Consider the following 13,878-nt stretch of genomic DNA (forward strand, 5'->3'; position numbering starts at 1 on the left):
GACCCTTGCCACAGGTTCACAGCTGAGCAAGACAGGCAAGGGATCTATTTCGTGGGACTTTCTTGTAGAGTGGGGAAAAAAAATTGAATGAGGTCATACAATGATTTCATATGTTGACAATTATTTAAAAGAAAATATATCATACTGGGCTAGAGATTGATATGGAAATAGGGGACAAACTAGATTGGGTGATCAGAGAAGTCTCTTCAGAGGAGATGGTGTATGTGACCAGACACCCAAATAATGAGAAGAAGCCAGTCTAGGCATCACATTTTCTCCAATTCCAGTATTATCCAAAATGGTTGGTTTTCCCTTAAAACATTCAACTTATAAATCAGACAGGAACTAGCCTGTGTCTTTTGTGATTAGGCTAAATGTTGTGTACTGAATTCTATGTGAGACTGGATTTAAAAATTCTTTCACCTATTTTTCTTTTTTAAATTGCCTTTTTCCCATGTTTCTCCCTTCTTATTATTTTCTGTTACAGCTTTTCTTGTGACGATTTTAGTTAGAGTCCGAGTCTAGGAGTTTATGGCCTCAAGCACTCATTTCGTGCCTATTGACTGAACTTCCATTATGTGCCTCACCTGCTACTGTCTGACCTTGTTTTATTCATCATCATTGCAGCACTCACGACTACCTGCTACCGCCACTCCTCTATCTGTGTATCATTAATCTTCCACCAGTAGAACGCTGGTTCCACAAAAACAGGCTCCAGCCTGCCTTGTTTATTTGCTTATATCAGCTCCTAGCTCAGTGCACTGCACAGAGTAGGGCTACTCAATAAATCATTACTAAATGAGCAAAGAGTCCTCGGTCAAAAAGTAGAGTAACACAGAGTTCATCCAGCATTTGGATGAAGTAATCCGTTCTTACGTCAGTGCATTTAAAAAGAAATAAGGCTCACGTCACTGGAACTTAAAATAATTCAAACATTTTAGGTTGAATTTAACTTCCATAAGAAGAGCAAATTGCAAAACGTTTGACACATTCTCCACTACTTTTTTTCCTAAATGACTCAGAATTAGCTTTAAGTTGAAACCAGACTGTCGTCTGACTGAGCAAGGGCCCCTTTGCGGTTACCTTCAATGCATGTACCTATCAGAGTTGACAGGGAACTTCTACCTGCTCCTCTCTAGCTGCTACCACCATTTCATCCATGCAAGGAACTCACCAATCCTAGCAGTGTTCAATCATAATCTATAAAAAGATTTATCAGCTAACCAAGATGCTTTGGTGATTAAGGTTATGCCTAAATACTTAAAGGTGTATACTACCTAAATGTAGCATGTCCAGACCACATAGAATGAAATAATAAAAATAGGACTTGAGAAATGACTGAAGTAAATGCCTGGAGAAAAGAGATTTGAGTATGTCTTGAGGAGAAGACAGAATATTCATCCTCTACTGTTATCGGTGAGTGCATGTCTTTTGTTTTGCCATGGAAGGTTCTGATGGTCGAAAGCATGATTAAAGTAGGTTTTGATTCAAGGTAAGCAGTGTTTCCTAAGAACCAGACCTCCACAGCGCTGTTCATATTTGTTCAGACAGTGAATTTCCCATCAGTGGGATGTCCTGGTCGATGCTAGGCCAGCAGGAATGTTGTGGAAGAAGTCAGAGGCTGTTTAGATGGTCTCTGAGTCCTCAGTCCAACTCAGACAGCCAGTGACTACCGGAATGAGGCCCTCAGTCAATGCATTTGAGATTGAATCGACGTTCCTCATGTTTGATATAGTGACAAAGTAGTATACATAGCAATGCTAATTACACACATGTTAATCACTTTTATTTTCCAAGTTAAAATTCTCATTGTAGAGATAAAACAAGCTAGCCCAGAGAGAAGTTCCCTTCCCAATATCACTTCCTCAGTGACCTCATTACCTGTTCTTTCCATTCTTCTAGTTGCTGAGAACAAGCAGGAATGGAGGGACTCAGTCTAGGAAATAGTTCTCACCACATTGCTGTTAACGTAAACTGGTGTAGCCACTATGGAAAACACTATGGAGGTTCCTTTAAAAACTAAGAATAGAACTACCACATGACCCAGCAATACTTCTTCTGGGAATCTATCCAAAAAATTTGAGAACACTTATTCATCAAAATGTATGCACCCCTAAGTTCATTGCAGCGTTAGTCATGGTGGCCAAGACATGGGAAAAAACAGTATCTTTCAATAGGTGACTGGATAAAGAAGATGTGAGATATATAGATATATAGATATATATACACACTCACACACAATGCAGTACTACTCAGCCATAAAACATGAAATACGGACATTGGCGACAACAAGGATGGATCTTGAGAATACGCTAAGCAAAAATAAGGCAAACAGAAAAAGTAAAAAAACCCATCTGATTTCATTCACATGTGGGATATAAGGCTGAAAACAACAAATGAACAAACAAGACAAACAAAAACTCATAGACACAGAGGGAAAAGGGGAGGTATAATAGGGTAAAGGGGGTCAAATATATGGTGACAGAAGGAGACGACTTTGGGTGGTGAATATACAATGCAATATACAGAAGATATATTATAGATTGTATACTTGAAAGCTATACAATTTATTAACCAAAGTCACCCCAGTACATTTAATAGAGTTTAAAAGGAAAAAGAAAATAGTTCTCAAATGTAGACGTGCATTAGAATGACCTAGAGAATTAACACAGAACACAGAAGCCTAGGCTCATTAAAATAGGGTAAGCCTGGGCCTCTATACAAAAGCTTGTAGAAAGAAAGCCAAAGAAGGGGGAAGCTATGAGAGGTGGGGGTCCTTGCTGCCGGCTGAGATAGCCTGTTATTTAGCTGGAAAGGCCATGGAGAAAATAGGAGTTGTATGTCCTCCTCTGGAAGCTACTGTTTAAATAAAGAACTAGTCAATATTCTTTGTGTGAAATTTTAATCAAAAGTGGTTGAAGTGTTAACAGTATTCTTTAAAAAACTATCTAAAAGATTTCTAAATGTTTGCATTATCCCACAAAGGCTGATTTCTAAAAACTTAAACTTAAAATTAAAACAATATTTATTTTGCCAAAAAAAAAACAAAAACAAACAAAAAAAAAAACCCTAGTTAGACTAAGAAGAGTGAGACTGACATCTAGTGTCAACAACAAGTAATGACACAGAGCACACAGAAGCCAGAGGCTTTTTTTCCCCACTGTTCATTTCCCAGGCCTGAAATGTAAAAATGACTTCACCATCCTGTATTGGTCCAGATATTTCCATTTAAGTGACACATTATAAGTCTGATTAAGCAAAAAAGAAAAAGGAATTTATTGACCTGCCTAATAGTAACAGTGAGACGGAATGGGGATTAGGTATGCTGGAACTAGGCAGTCAAATGATGTCAACGCTTTCTAGCTCTCTCCAAAACATGTCAGCCCCCACAAATGCTTGGCTATCCTTCTCCCTCCTTCTATCAGCATGTGGAAATTTTTCTCTCCTTATGATGGTGGGCTTCCCTCCTGAATAGCAGGTAGAAAGCCTCAAACAGCTGTGTGTACGTGTGTGCAGGATATTTTCTCTTGCTCATGTCTTTAAGTGAGATTATGAGGGACAGGGTCTGACCTTACATATAGGCCCCCTGCAATCCGCAATAAACTAAACTCAGGAGAGTGCGAGGTAAGCCCACTTGATAACAGAATTTAGGCCTGAGCAAAATGAAAGCTGTCTTTAAACGATGGACACACAGGGATGAATGTTGGCCGCCTCTTTTATTAAAATGTTTCTTTGGAATAAATTCAGTATTTGGCTCTCCATTAGTTTCATTTTTCTTCCAATTTTGTTGCAAATTTAGTTTCAAAAAACAAATTTGAGTGCAACATATAGAAAGGTATTTATTGCACAGTCTCAAAAGAATGTGTACATTCCAAATGAAGTGATTTTCAGCATTAAGTAGTGAAAAGAATAAGCAAATGCAATGCTCTGTTAGTTATCAGAACATTTCCCATATTTTTCAAATTGAATATGAGGACCAAATTCCCTAAAGAGAAGAGAAGAGAAGAAGATTAGCATCACACAGAAAGATTAGTATCATTGTTCCACATTCTCTTATCTTTTGAATGGCATCCTAAGACAGGGCGCTGGTTCACAGTTCCCTTTGTACCCATCTCTTCTCCATCCTGTTTGTCCCCACCCTAGCTTGCCTGTGCCTCCCTCTATGTGGTGATTATTAAAAAAGCGTACTGTGAAGTTTTTCGACAGAGAATATTTCATCCCTTCATCCGCTCCTATTTTGATACCTTTGCATTCAACATAGCAATGCCAGACTTTTCTACCAAGAAGTAAAAAATAACCATAGCAATAATGCAATACATAATAATTCACATATTTCACCCTCTCCCTTCCAATTTTCACTAGGTTTATGTGTCTATAGACTATGGGCTGTTCTCCTTACTCTAATATTTATGTATTCTAGAAGTTAGCCTCTGCTTAACTTTCCATCCTTATATATTACTGTTCTCTGAATACATAACATTCCTTTCAACATGATTTTTCTCTTTATTTCCCTAAGATATTGTACATTTTATCAACTCCAAATGTTCTTCAAGCAATGAGTCCTGTGTAAATTGCCTATTCTCTTTTCTTTTGCTTTTTGTTTCTCCAAGAAGCCTTTAATCTTCTCCTTTCAGAGACTCCCCTTCCTGATCCCTATATGAAGTTTACCTTTAGTATCTATCTACTCATTTGGATCAGGGCTTATGCATGCAATGGCTTGCAGTACCCAAACTACTGATATAAGTGAAGTGAGCCACCTTTACCACAATAGAGAAAGGTAGGTTTCTAGCTACCTGGAATGTTTCAACTCTGTTTGAATGGGCAGCTATTCAATTTTGCTAACATGCAAAATCCTAGCTTACTATTAGTATAATGTTCGATTTTTCAAAATAAGTTGGAAATCTGCATTTTCAGGTAAGGTCTGATTTTTCAAAACTTACTAAAATACTGTTTTGGCTGAATAAAACCATTGCTATTCTCTCTTATGGATTTTCCTATGCATATATTCTTTTTGCCAAACAGGACCACATACTTCTGAAGGGTCTGGTGTCTGTTTCTTAAACTCTCCATTTTCTTGCTAGTTATTATCAGTGCCCTACACTGAATAGGTTTGGGGGCCTGTAAGGACCGTGACAATGATTCTGTAGTAATCCTGGCCAAGACTTGCACTCTTCAGTTTTCTTTTCCCAAAGGATTTACACTGTTCATGAATGGCGGGTATCTTTCAGGACCGTGAGTCCAATTTGCCAGAATTTCTCTTGAAAACTCTGCTAAAAGCAGAGACATAGGAATCACTCCTCTCCTTCTAGCACCCATTCATCATTCTTTGCCAGCACTGGTAGAAACTTGGTCCATTCACATTGTTCAGTTCTCAGACTTTTCTTTTAAAGGACATTTTAATCATCCTCCGAGGCCAGTGTTTGCTCTGAAGATGAACAAAATTTTCTTTGCTGGATGAGCTTCTAAGGCTGTTTCCTCAATGCTCAGCAGTAGTCCTCCTGGGATGGTAACACGATGCTGGGAGCCCATGTGGATTCTTCCCAAAGGAAGGTGTGCGTGAAAGAGTTAGTTGATTCAGCAGACTGGGGACGCTCAACTTAATTCCAGGGACGCCATGCCTGATGAGACCGTCTTTGCAACCCTGGTTGTACGCCACACCAGGGAGTTTATGCTCAGATGAAAGCCTGTTGTCCTGAGCCACTCTGTATCATTTTGACCCCCTTTTTTGGGGTGGTGTCAATCATACAGGCATTGCATGCCTCAGTGACTGGCCCCCAACAAATAGCCTGGGCACTAAGGCTCTGGTGAGCCACCTAGGTTATCGACGCTTCCTCTCTATGGTCATACGTCATCGCAGGGAGGCTGGTGGGAGAAAACAACTAGAAGTCTGTCCCTGGCCTCTCCTAGACTCCATCCTGTGCCCTTGCTGATCTTAATCACTATTCTTTCATTGTAATAAACCATTACCACACATAGAACAGCTTTTCTGAGTTCTGTGAGTCCTCCTAACAAATTATCAAACCTGAGGGGGGTCTTGGTCATGGGAGAGTTACTGTCAAGACACAAGGCCAATTTGTGAAAACAATTTCAAATGGAGTTAAAATAAATCACAAGGAATATTAATTTTTTAACCTAAATTTACTATTGAATTTATTTGAAAGTCAACTGTCAATTTTTACCATATAAGTACTTTGTTACTCATACGTATATTTACACCTGTACCTACACCTATATCTGTGTCTGTATCTATTTATATCTACCAAACAACAATTATAGGTGTTATTCATAGGTATGTCAATGTGAGTTGTTACAGGTAATTTGAGTGATTTCTAAAAATTGGATTTCTATTCATTGCTTGAATATAGACTATCATTGATTGAATATAGGCAATTCAATCAAAAATCATGTAAGGTTTTCTTTTTAATGAGTCAACTTGGAATGTGCACTACATTTTTAGAAAAGAAATCACTATATATGTAGTCTGTCTCAATCGTTTGTGAATAATAGAGGCTATTCTTTTTTAAAAATCCCATGCATTAGTAAATCCAGTTCCTTTGCTAAGATTATTTGAAATTTCTGTGAAGAAATACTGAGAAAAAGTAATGCCATTTTAACTTGAACTTACCACCGAGCAACACAAAATTGACACTCATTCTGGTAGACTTGGCCGCGTGTAGTACAAACATACGCAGTCACATTGGGGCAGAACATGTCATTCCGAGATTCCGGTGGGTAGTATATTTCACATGGGGGCTGCAAATATTATAAAATATTATATAACTAACGATTGATAGATACCCCCCACCCCGCTCCTATTTATTCCTGTCCTGCCACTTCTGTCCCATGTAGAAACAACCTCAAATGTTATAAGTCAGTTGATCTTTTTCAAGGATTTTCTCTACTCTGGGCTTTAGTCAGGCAAGCTTTTTTCTAATGGACGTGTCTTCAAACATCCCATCATTTCTTCAAGTTATGAGCATTATCATATCTCAGCTTAAACCCCAAATGCAAAGTTTTTATCTAAATGTGGAGCCCCAAAGCCAGAAATATCATAAGGAGCCTGTGAACTTTGAGACGACAGAGGCCCACACGTGGCTATTGAGAGAGAGTGTTTGGCTCAAACAGACTCACAGGTACAGAGAACCGACTGACAGTTGCCAGAGTGAAAGGAACTTGCGGGGCAGCATGAAAAAGGTGAAGGTATCGAGAAGTGCAGGTGGGCAGTTACAAAACAGTCACGGGACGTAAAGTACAGCACAGGAAGTATAGTCAACTGTATTGTAATAACTACATGTATGGTGCCAGGTGGGTATAGGAAATATCAGGGGAGTCATGTTGTAAATTACATAGTTGTCTAACCACTATGCTGGACACCTGAGACTAATATAACTGAAAGTCAACAGTAATTGACAAATAAAGTGTTTTAAAAAGAGTGAGGGCTTCTATTGAGACTGGGAGTAAATCCTATCCACGCCACTGTTTAATATTGTGACCTTGAGCAAGTGACAGGTATTATTTCATTTAATGCTCAAAGGTATATTTTCCTCTCATCATGCTTGTGTTACTTGGGAGTAAATCTAAGTCTGGAAAAGTTAAGATACATGTCTAAGGTCATATAGAAACCTTTCTATTCTACTTTACCACTATGAAGTTTTAGGTCTCTTATGTCAAGAGAGTGATCAGATTAGAATCAGAATTCAAGAGAATCAAGATGGCAGAGGAGTGAGTGGAAGTCACACTGACCTCTTCCCAGGACCAACCTGGAAGTATAACTAAATTGTGGAGAAATCACCTGGAACAAACAAGTGAACAGTAGCGAGAGAGGAGCCTTATAACCTCGGACAGACAGAAGAATCAGCTTTAGCACAACCTAAGTGGTAAGGAGTGTGGTAGAAGCTCGAGAAGGCAGGCAGGGCACCCATGGGTGGCAGCACCAGACAGATATTGAAACGGCCAGTGGGATCCCCCTGAGAAAAGCGGGTCTAAACCATAAGCAGGGATCTCCAGCCTACAGCACCAGGGCCCAAAAAGTACACAGATAACAGCCAGATGCGAAAAGCGGCAGGGTAGCTCTCTGCCAGAGACAGGAGGCTGGAGATGGAAAGAGCCATTTAAAGGGCCAACGCATAAATTTTTATTTGCAGCCACTTACCCTGGGCTTCAGCAAAGGTGGGGGCAGAGTGAGCTAGAGATGCCAGAGGAGAGACTGAGGAAGGAGGCTCTGGGGAGAGAATGGAGAAAGTAGCTGGCGGGATCCCAGTGCTGACTCCTCCCCCATACGGCAGCAGCCATCTGGCTCAGGCAGACCACTCCCCTGAGCGGCAGCAGCGTCAGAGGACCCAACAGCCCCATACCCAGGAGGGACTCTGCCCCGCCCTGTGGTATCTCTAAGCCAGCCTGCTGAGTGCAGGATGACTATATTAACAGCTGAAGGAGAGAGCCACAGACAATAGATTCCTGGAAGTCTCAAATAGACTGCCTAAGGTCAGACAGGGTCAACATCTGACATCAGAGGCAGATACAGAAAGAAAAAAACAGCAGTCTCCTACCATAGAAGTTCATGCCACAAAGTCAGGAAATCAAGACAGATTAATTTAAGAAGCAGAAGCAAAAGAGAAGAGCCTCACAAATAATGGGAAGACAAAGAAACATGCCCCCTCCCCCCAGTTGAAGGGAAAGGAGGAATCCCCAGAAAGAGAACTAAATGAAATAGAGGCAAGTAAACTATCAGATATTGAGTTCCAAGCAATGATTCTAAGGAAGCTCAATGAGCTCCATGAGCTCAGAAATAATTACAAAAAACTACAGGGAAACCACAAGGAACTTACTGCAAACTATATCATCATGAAAAAGGACATAGAAACTATTAATAGGAGACAAGAGGAAGTGAAGAATACAATTTCTGAATTGAAGAACACAGTAGAAGGAATAAAAAGCAGGCTAGATGAAGCCAAGGATTGAATCAGTGAGCTGGAGGATAAGGTAGAAAAAAGCTCCCAGAGAGAGCAAGAAAATGAAAAAAGACTCAAAAAGAATGAAGAGGTATTGAGGGAAATGCAGGACAACCTGAAACATAAATAATGTCTGTTTAATAGGGATACCAGAAGGAGAAGAAGAGGAACAAAGGATAGAGAACCTGTTTGAAAAAGTAATGATGGAAAACTTCCCTAATGGGAGGAGAGAAAAAGTCAAACAAGTCCAGGAAGCATAGAGGGTCCCACTCAAGAGGAACCCAATGAGGCCCACTCCAAGACACATCCTCATTAAAATGGCAAATATCAAAGACAGAGAATCTTAAAGCAAGCAAGGGCAAAAGGGGTAGTAACATATAAGGGAGCCCCAATACAACTAGCAGCTGACTTCTCAACAGAATCACTACAAGCCAGAAGGGAATGGCAAGAAATATTCTAAGTCATGAAAAGCAAAGGCCTGCAACCAAAATTGCTCTCCTCAGCAAGGCTTTCAATTAAAACGGAAGGCAAAATAAGGGGTTTCCCTGACAAAAGAAGGCTAAAAGAATACACCTCCACCACACCAGCATTGCGAAATATGCTAACGGGACTGTTTTAAGAAGATGAAGAAAAAGAGTCTATGAATACCCAGTTCCTTTCACAGTCACCAATACTTGACATTACTAATATTTGCAATACTTATTAATCTGATTGTGATAAAGATGTGTTATTTTAATTGTTACTTTATTAGTTGTTGAAACTAAACCTGTTTCTGTATTTAAAAAAAAAAGAATCAGAATTCAGAACTGGGAAATTTAAATTTACCTTAGGCCATCTAGAAGGTTCACGTGGTTTCAAGAATCCTGCAAACACACAATAGATTAAAAAAATAGTTTTCCATGGAATATGATTTTACCAATTGAAGTTACTAACTGAATAAAGAAACGTAATTTAATTACACATTTGCACAAAGGTATACAACAGAGTTGGTGGGTGGTAACTACTTTATCTATTTGTTTATTCTTCCTTTCATTTTCATAGTCCTGACTTCATTTGTAACTTTGCTGTGTTGTTAAGGAAAGAGTAAAAACCATACAGGGTTGTACTGTCATAACATGCCAAGCGTGTTATTTTTATCAATGACTCAGCTTCGGCTGGCTTTAGTTTCCTTTTCACTACTATTGGGATAAGTATGTGCATTTGAAAGGCTGTTGTAAAAATTAAATATGACATAGTAAATAGGGTATTAGGCCTACTCCTTCCGCGAGGATGTACTAAAGATGACAGTGAATGATGAGAAAACTTAGAAGGTCCTTGGCTCTAGGGAGACCGAGGGACGTGGTGAGCTGGTTTGGGTGACAGCTGCTGGCATTATTTGGAGATAGACAGGGACCAGCTGGCTGTGGGAGAATGAAAGAAGCCATATTGTAGCTCTGCTCTTACTTATCTCTCACTGTCAATGATATTTAAAATATCCAGGAATAAGTGTTTCAAAGGAGAGTATTAAGTGAAAGAAGTCAAGCAGGAAAAGACAAGAACTCATGGTTTCACTCATATGTGGGATAGTAAACAAAAGCAACAAACAAAAACAACAGGCATCTATAGCATGCTATCTTTTCTGTTAGAAAGTAGGAGAAATAACAAGATATACATATGTATGTTTATTTGAGCAAAAAGAAACACAGGAAAGAAAATAGAGACTAATGAATTGAGTACATGCAGGAGGACGGTAGGTTCGGAGTAAAAGAAAAGGTATAGGGGCAATGATGCTGTTTCAATCTAAACTTTTGTTCATCTTGTTTAATTTCCCTTATGTTCAAAATGACTTTCAATTGCCCTTCTGATTCTTCTTGACCCATGCCTTGCATAGAAGCATGTTGCTTAGTTTCAGAGAGTGCTTTTTCCAATAATAATACCCAATCGATACCAATTCGCACTGTCAATCCCAACGGTCTAGGTTTCAGCCAAACATTTTTCCACCTAGCCACGTTATTTCTTTCCTTCCCTACAACTAAAAGAAAATCATATGCCTCTCTCCTAAGATCTATACATTTACTTACCTGAAAACACAGCTTTTTCCCCAGTGATGGACATCAGGAGAAAGATGGCCATGTAAGGGAAGGCAGCCATTTGATCTCGTCTAATGTCCTGCTGGTGAAGGCCTGTGAAAATGCTCAAGATAGTTAATTCCTGATCCCTTGCCCAGCCAGCTTTCCAAACATGAGAGAAATCTTCTGCCCAAGGTGGCGCCATTTCCATATACTTGGCCATGACAGTCTTATCCTGGCCTGGTCTCCAGAGATTCAGACCCAAGAGAGCCCTTCTGCTCTAATGAGGGAAAGAAAAGTAGAACAAGTCTTTCCCCCCCCCCCCCTTTTTTTGTCTGCCAGCGGCCAGTGTACAGTCATCGTCCTGGTTTGGAGGAGGAATTAGGCCCAGGGTTCCCACCTCAGGCATGTTACCTATAAATAGGTTCACCCTGTTATCAGACAGGAACCGGCTGCAGTAGGTCTGCCAAAGGCCGTCCCCAGTGTGTGGGTTCTTGACTTCTCACAGGGAAGATTTCACAAGATGAGTCCAGGTGATTTTGACAATATGCTTATTAAAGCTGCAGACAGTGAAATAAAGGAAAGACTTAGGGTAGAAAAAGTAAGAGGAGAGAGCCTAGGCAGGATTTTGCATTGGCTCCCTAGAAACGTCATAGGAAAGGAGCGAGCCAAGGTGGGGCTGCTGTTAGCTCATTGTGAGATGAGGGAGAAAGGGGGGCCTTGGAGACGGGATTAGAGGGTAAGCCCAGGTCGAGCTGTCACTGCCCACTGCTCCCCTGGCTGCAAGTCTCCTGGGACCTTTAGAGTTCAGGAGGAAATAATAGGTTCATACCTGAGAAGGGGCATGGGGTGCTCTAGAGCAAGACCTCACTGAGTCTTTGTCCTGAGGGCTTTTATCTTTTCTTCTGAAGGTGAGAACCCCAGGGGAGGGTTTCAGCAGAATATGCATCAGCTTTCCAGATGCACTTCTAGTATGCTGATGTGTCAAAATGAGCATATGAGGGGTTTTGAGAATGTTCTTTGATCTGCTATATTGTTTTACTTTTCTTGGGTCAGTCTGGTTTTTAATGGGGTTTTTGTTATTTGTTCCCCTGACCTCATCTGTCCTTGGGTTTAGCTGGTAAAAGTGGCATTAACTGGGTCTCTGTTCTCTATCTCCCAGACCAGGGAGATTTAAGCTACGTATTCTTTGGTTAGGGAGGAGGGGTACAAACCATTTACTCTCAAGTGTCCTTGGTTAGGGGAAATTAAAGTTCTTGCGATTCACTAGCTGGCTGTAATTTGCTGAGACTGTTTGATCTTGTTTAGCTCTCTTGTCTCAGTTTCCCCATTCCACGTGCCCAGGAATTTTCATAGTGTTTTACTATCCTGCCTCAACCCTACAACAGACTATCTCAACTGGGACATTCATGTTAGTGAACATGGACCCCAAGAATTTAAAGGAATTCCAAGATCACAGGTGTGAACTCAGGTCTGTCCTGCATAATCAGATAAAGGTAGCCTTATAATGCAAGCTTTTTGACTCCCTGGGACAGACCTGTTTCTCCCACACTGAAGGCCTTCTTTTTCTAGTGAAGTTTCTGCTTCCAGCCCGTTACATGTGCTCAAATATGAAGAATGGATTAAAAACGGAGTCACTGGTCCCAGGTCATAAAAATTACATAGATCTTCCCTGAAGCAGGAATCAAGATATATATCTATAGCTAGATCTAAATATAATTTTTATGATTCATACATAGGTACACAATGACTTTTATGACTCATATATTGGCACTCATAGACGGGTGTGGGTGTGTGTGTGTGTGTGTGTGTGTGTGTGTGTGTGTATTCAAATTCTGGCTTCAACATCTCCTAGAAATGTGAGCCTGAAAAAAAACATGAACTTCATAGGCTATTGAGAGGATCAGGTGAAATTAATATAAGTAGAATGTAACTATATTACATTGTCAATTCCTTTAGCCAAACTCTTCTTTTGTAAGGGTGGAAATATTGAGGCCCATAGAGAAGCTACTTTCCAAGTCATGTCATCAACACCCTCATGCCCTACTCCGTCCATTCTGTCTCTTTCCCAAAGCACAGCTGGTCAGCACACAGAGACATGAGGAAGAACAACATAAGCTGCAAAGTTTTCCCTACTTTCAAGTGCAGAGGCAAAAAAGGAGGTTGCTAGAGGAAAACAAACATACAGGGAAACCTACTGACAGAGAAGAAAGCCAAGGAAATCCCAGAACAGACTCAACTTAAGGAGATAGGCGAAGAGATGTTACATGAATAAGGTTGCTGCAAAGTGCCAGCCTGCTCTAGTCCCTCTGGGGTCACAACTAGCCTTAAGCAATGTTGCTGCGGCCAGGGCCATCTAATGGCTGTTTCCTACGCCTATCTTTCCTTCTCTTGAACCACCTCCTCTGATGTTTTATGCTCCAGCAGGCAGGTACATACCTGGAGACTGTGTACTTGTGGTTTCTCACTGTAGATGGGAAGAACTGAGAGGACTTGCCTCCTAAATATCTGATGACCTTTGCAAATCAGATCGATTACCTACCACATTCTAGATGATATGGTGAACTTCCCTGCCGAATTCAATACTGGTTGCAATCTTCGTCATCTTCTCTCCCTCCTGAGGTCACTGAGTCCATCCTGCTTTTCAGGTTTACCTGTTTTACTTTTCTAGGACATGATTTACGACTCAGCCTGGGAAACTCCAGCACCACAACCAATAATCTTTGCAACACTCAAACCTCCTTATTCAGGTGGGACTGCAAAACAGTATAATAACAATGGCAGTTTGGCCACTGCTTATAACATTAAATACATACTTACTATATGACTTGGTAATCCTACTTCTAGTAATTTACCCTAGAGAAATACAGTCTTATGTG

At 40.4% G+C, this 13,878-nt stretch overlaps 1 protein-coding gene across 1 annotated transcript; it reads right to left on the reverse strand.

Moving 5' to 3' along the window:
• Window positions 1–3,930: 3,930 nt before the first annotated feature.
• SPINK13 (serine peptidase inhibitor Kazal type 13) lies at window positions 3,931–11,081 on the reverse strand. The gene is made up of 4 exons (XM_054568597.1): window positions 11,012–11,081; window positions 9,777–9,814; window positions 6,626–6,753; window positions 3,931–3,985 (listed from the first exon to the last, which is right to left on the reverse strand). Exons 1-4 carry the CDS (start codon window positions 11,079–11,081, stop codon window positions 3,931–3,933), a joined length of 291 nt encoding a protein of 96 aa, XP_054424572.1.
• Between the last annotated feature and the right edge of the window lie 2,797 nt (window positions 11,082–13,878).

The sequence above is a fragment of the Pteronotus mesoamericanus genome, unplaced genomic scaffold (assembly GCF_021234165.1).
Source record: "Pteronotus mesoamericanus isolate MK-2021 breed Mesoamerican mustached bat unplaced genomic scaffold, CSHL_Meso_final contig_2, whole genome shotgun sequence".
Taxonomy (NCBI): domain Eukaryota; kingdom Metazoa; phylum Chordata; class Mammalia; order Chiroptera; family Mormoopidae; genus Pteronotus; species Pteronotus mesoamericanus.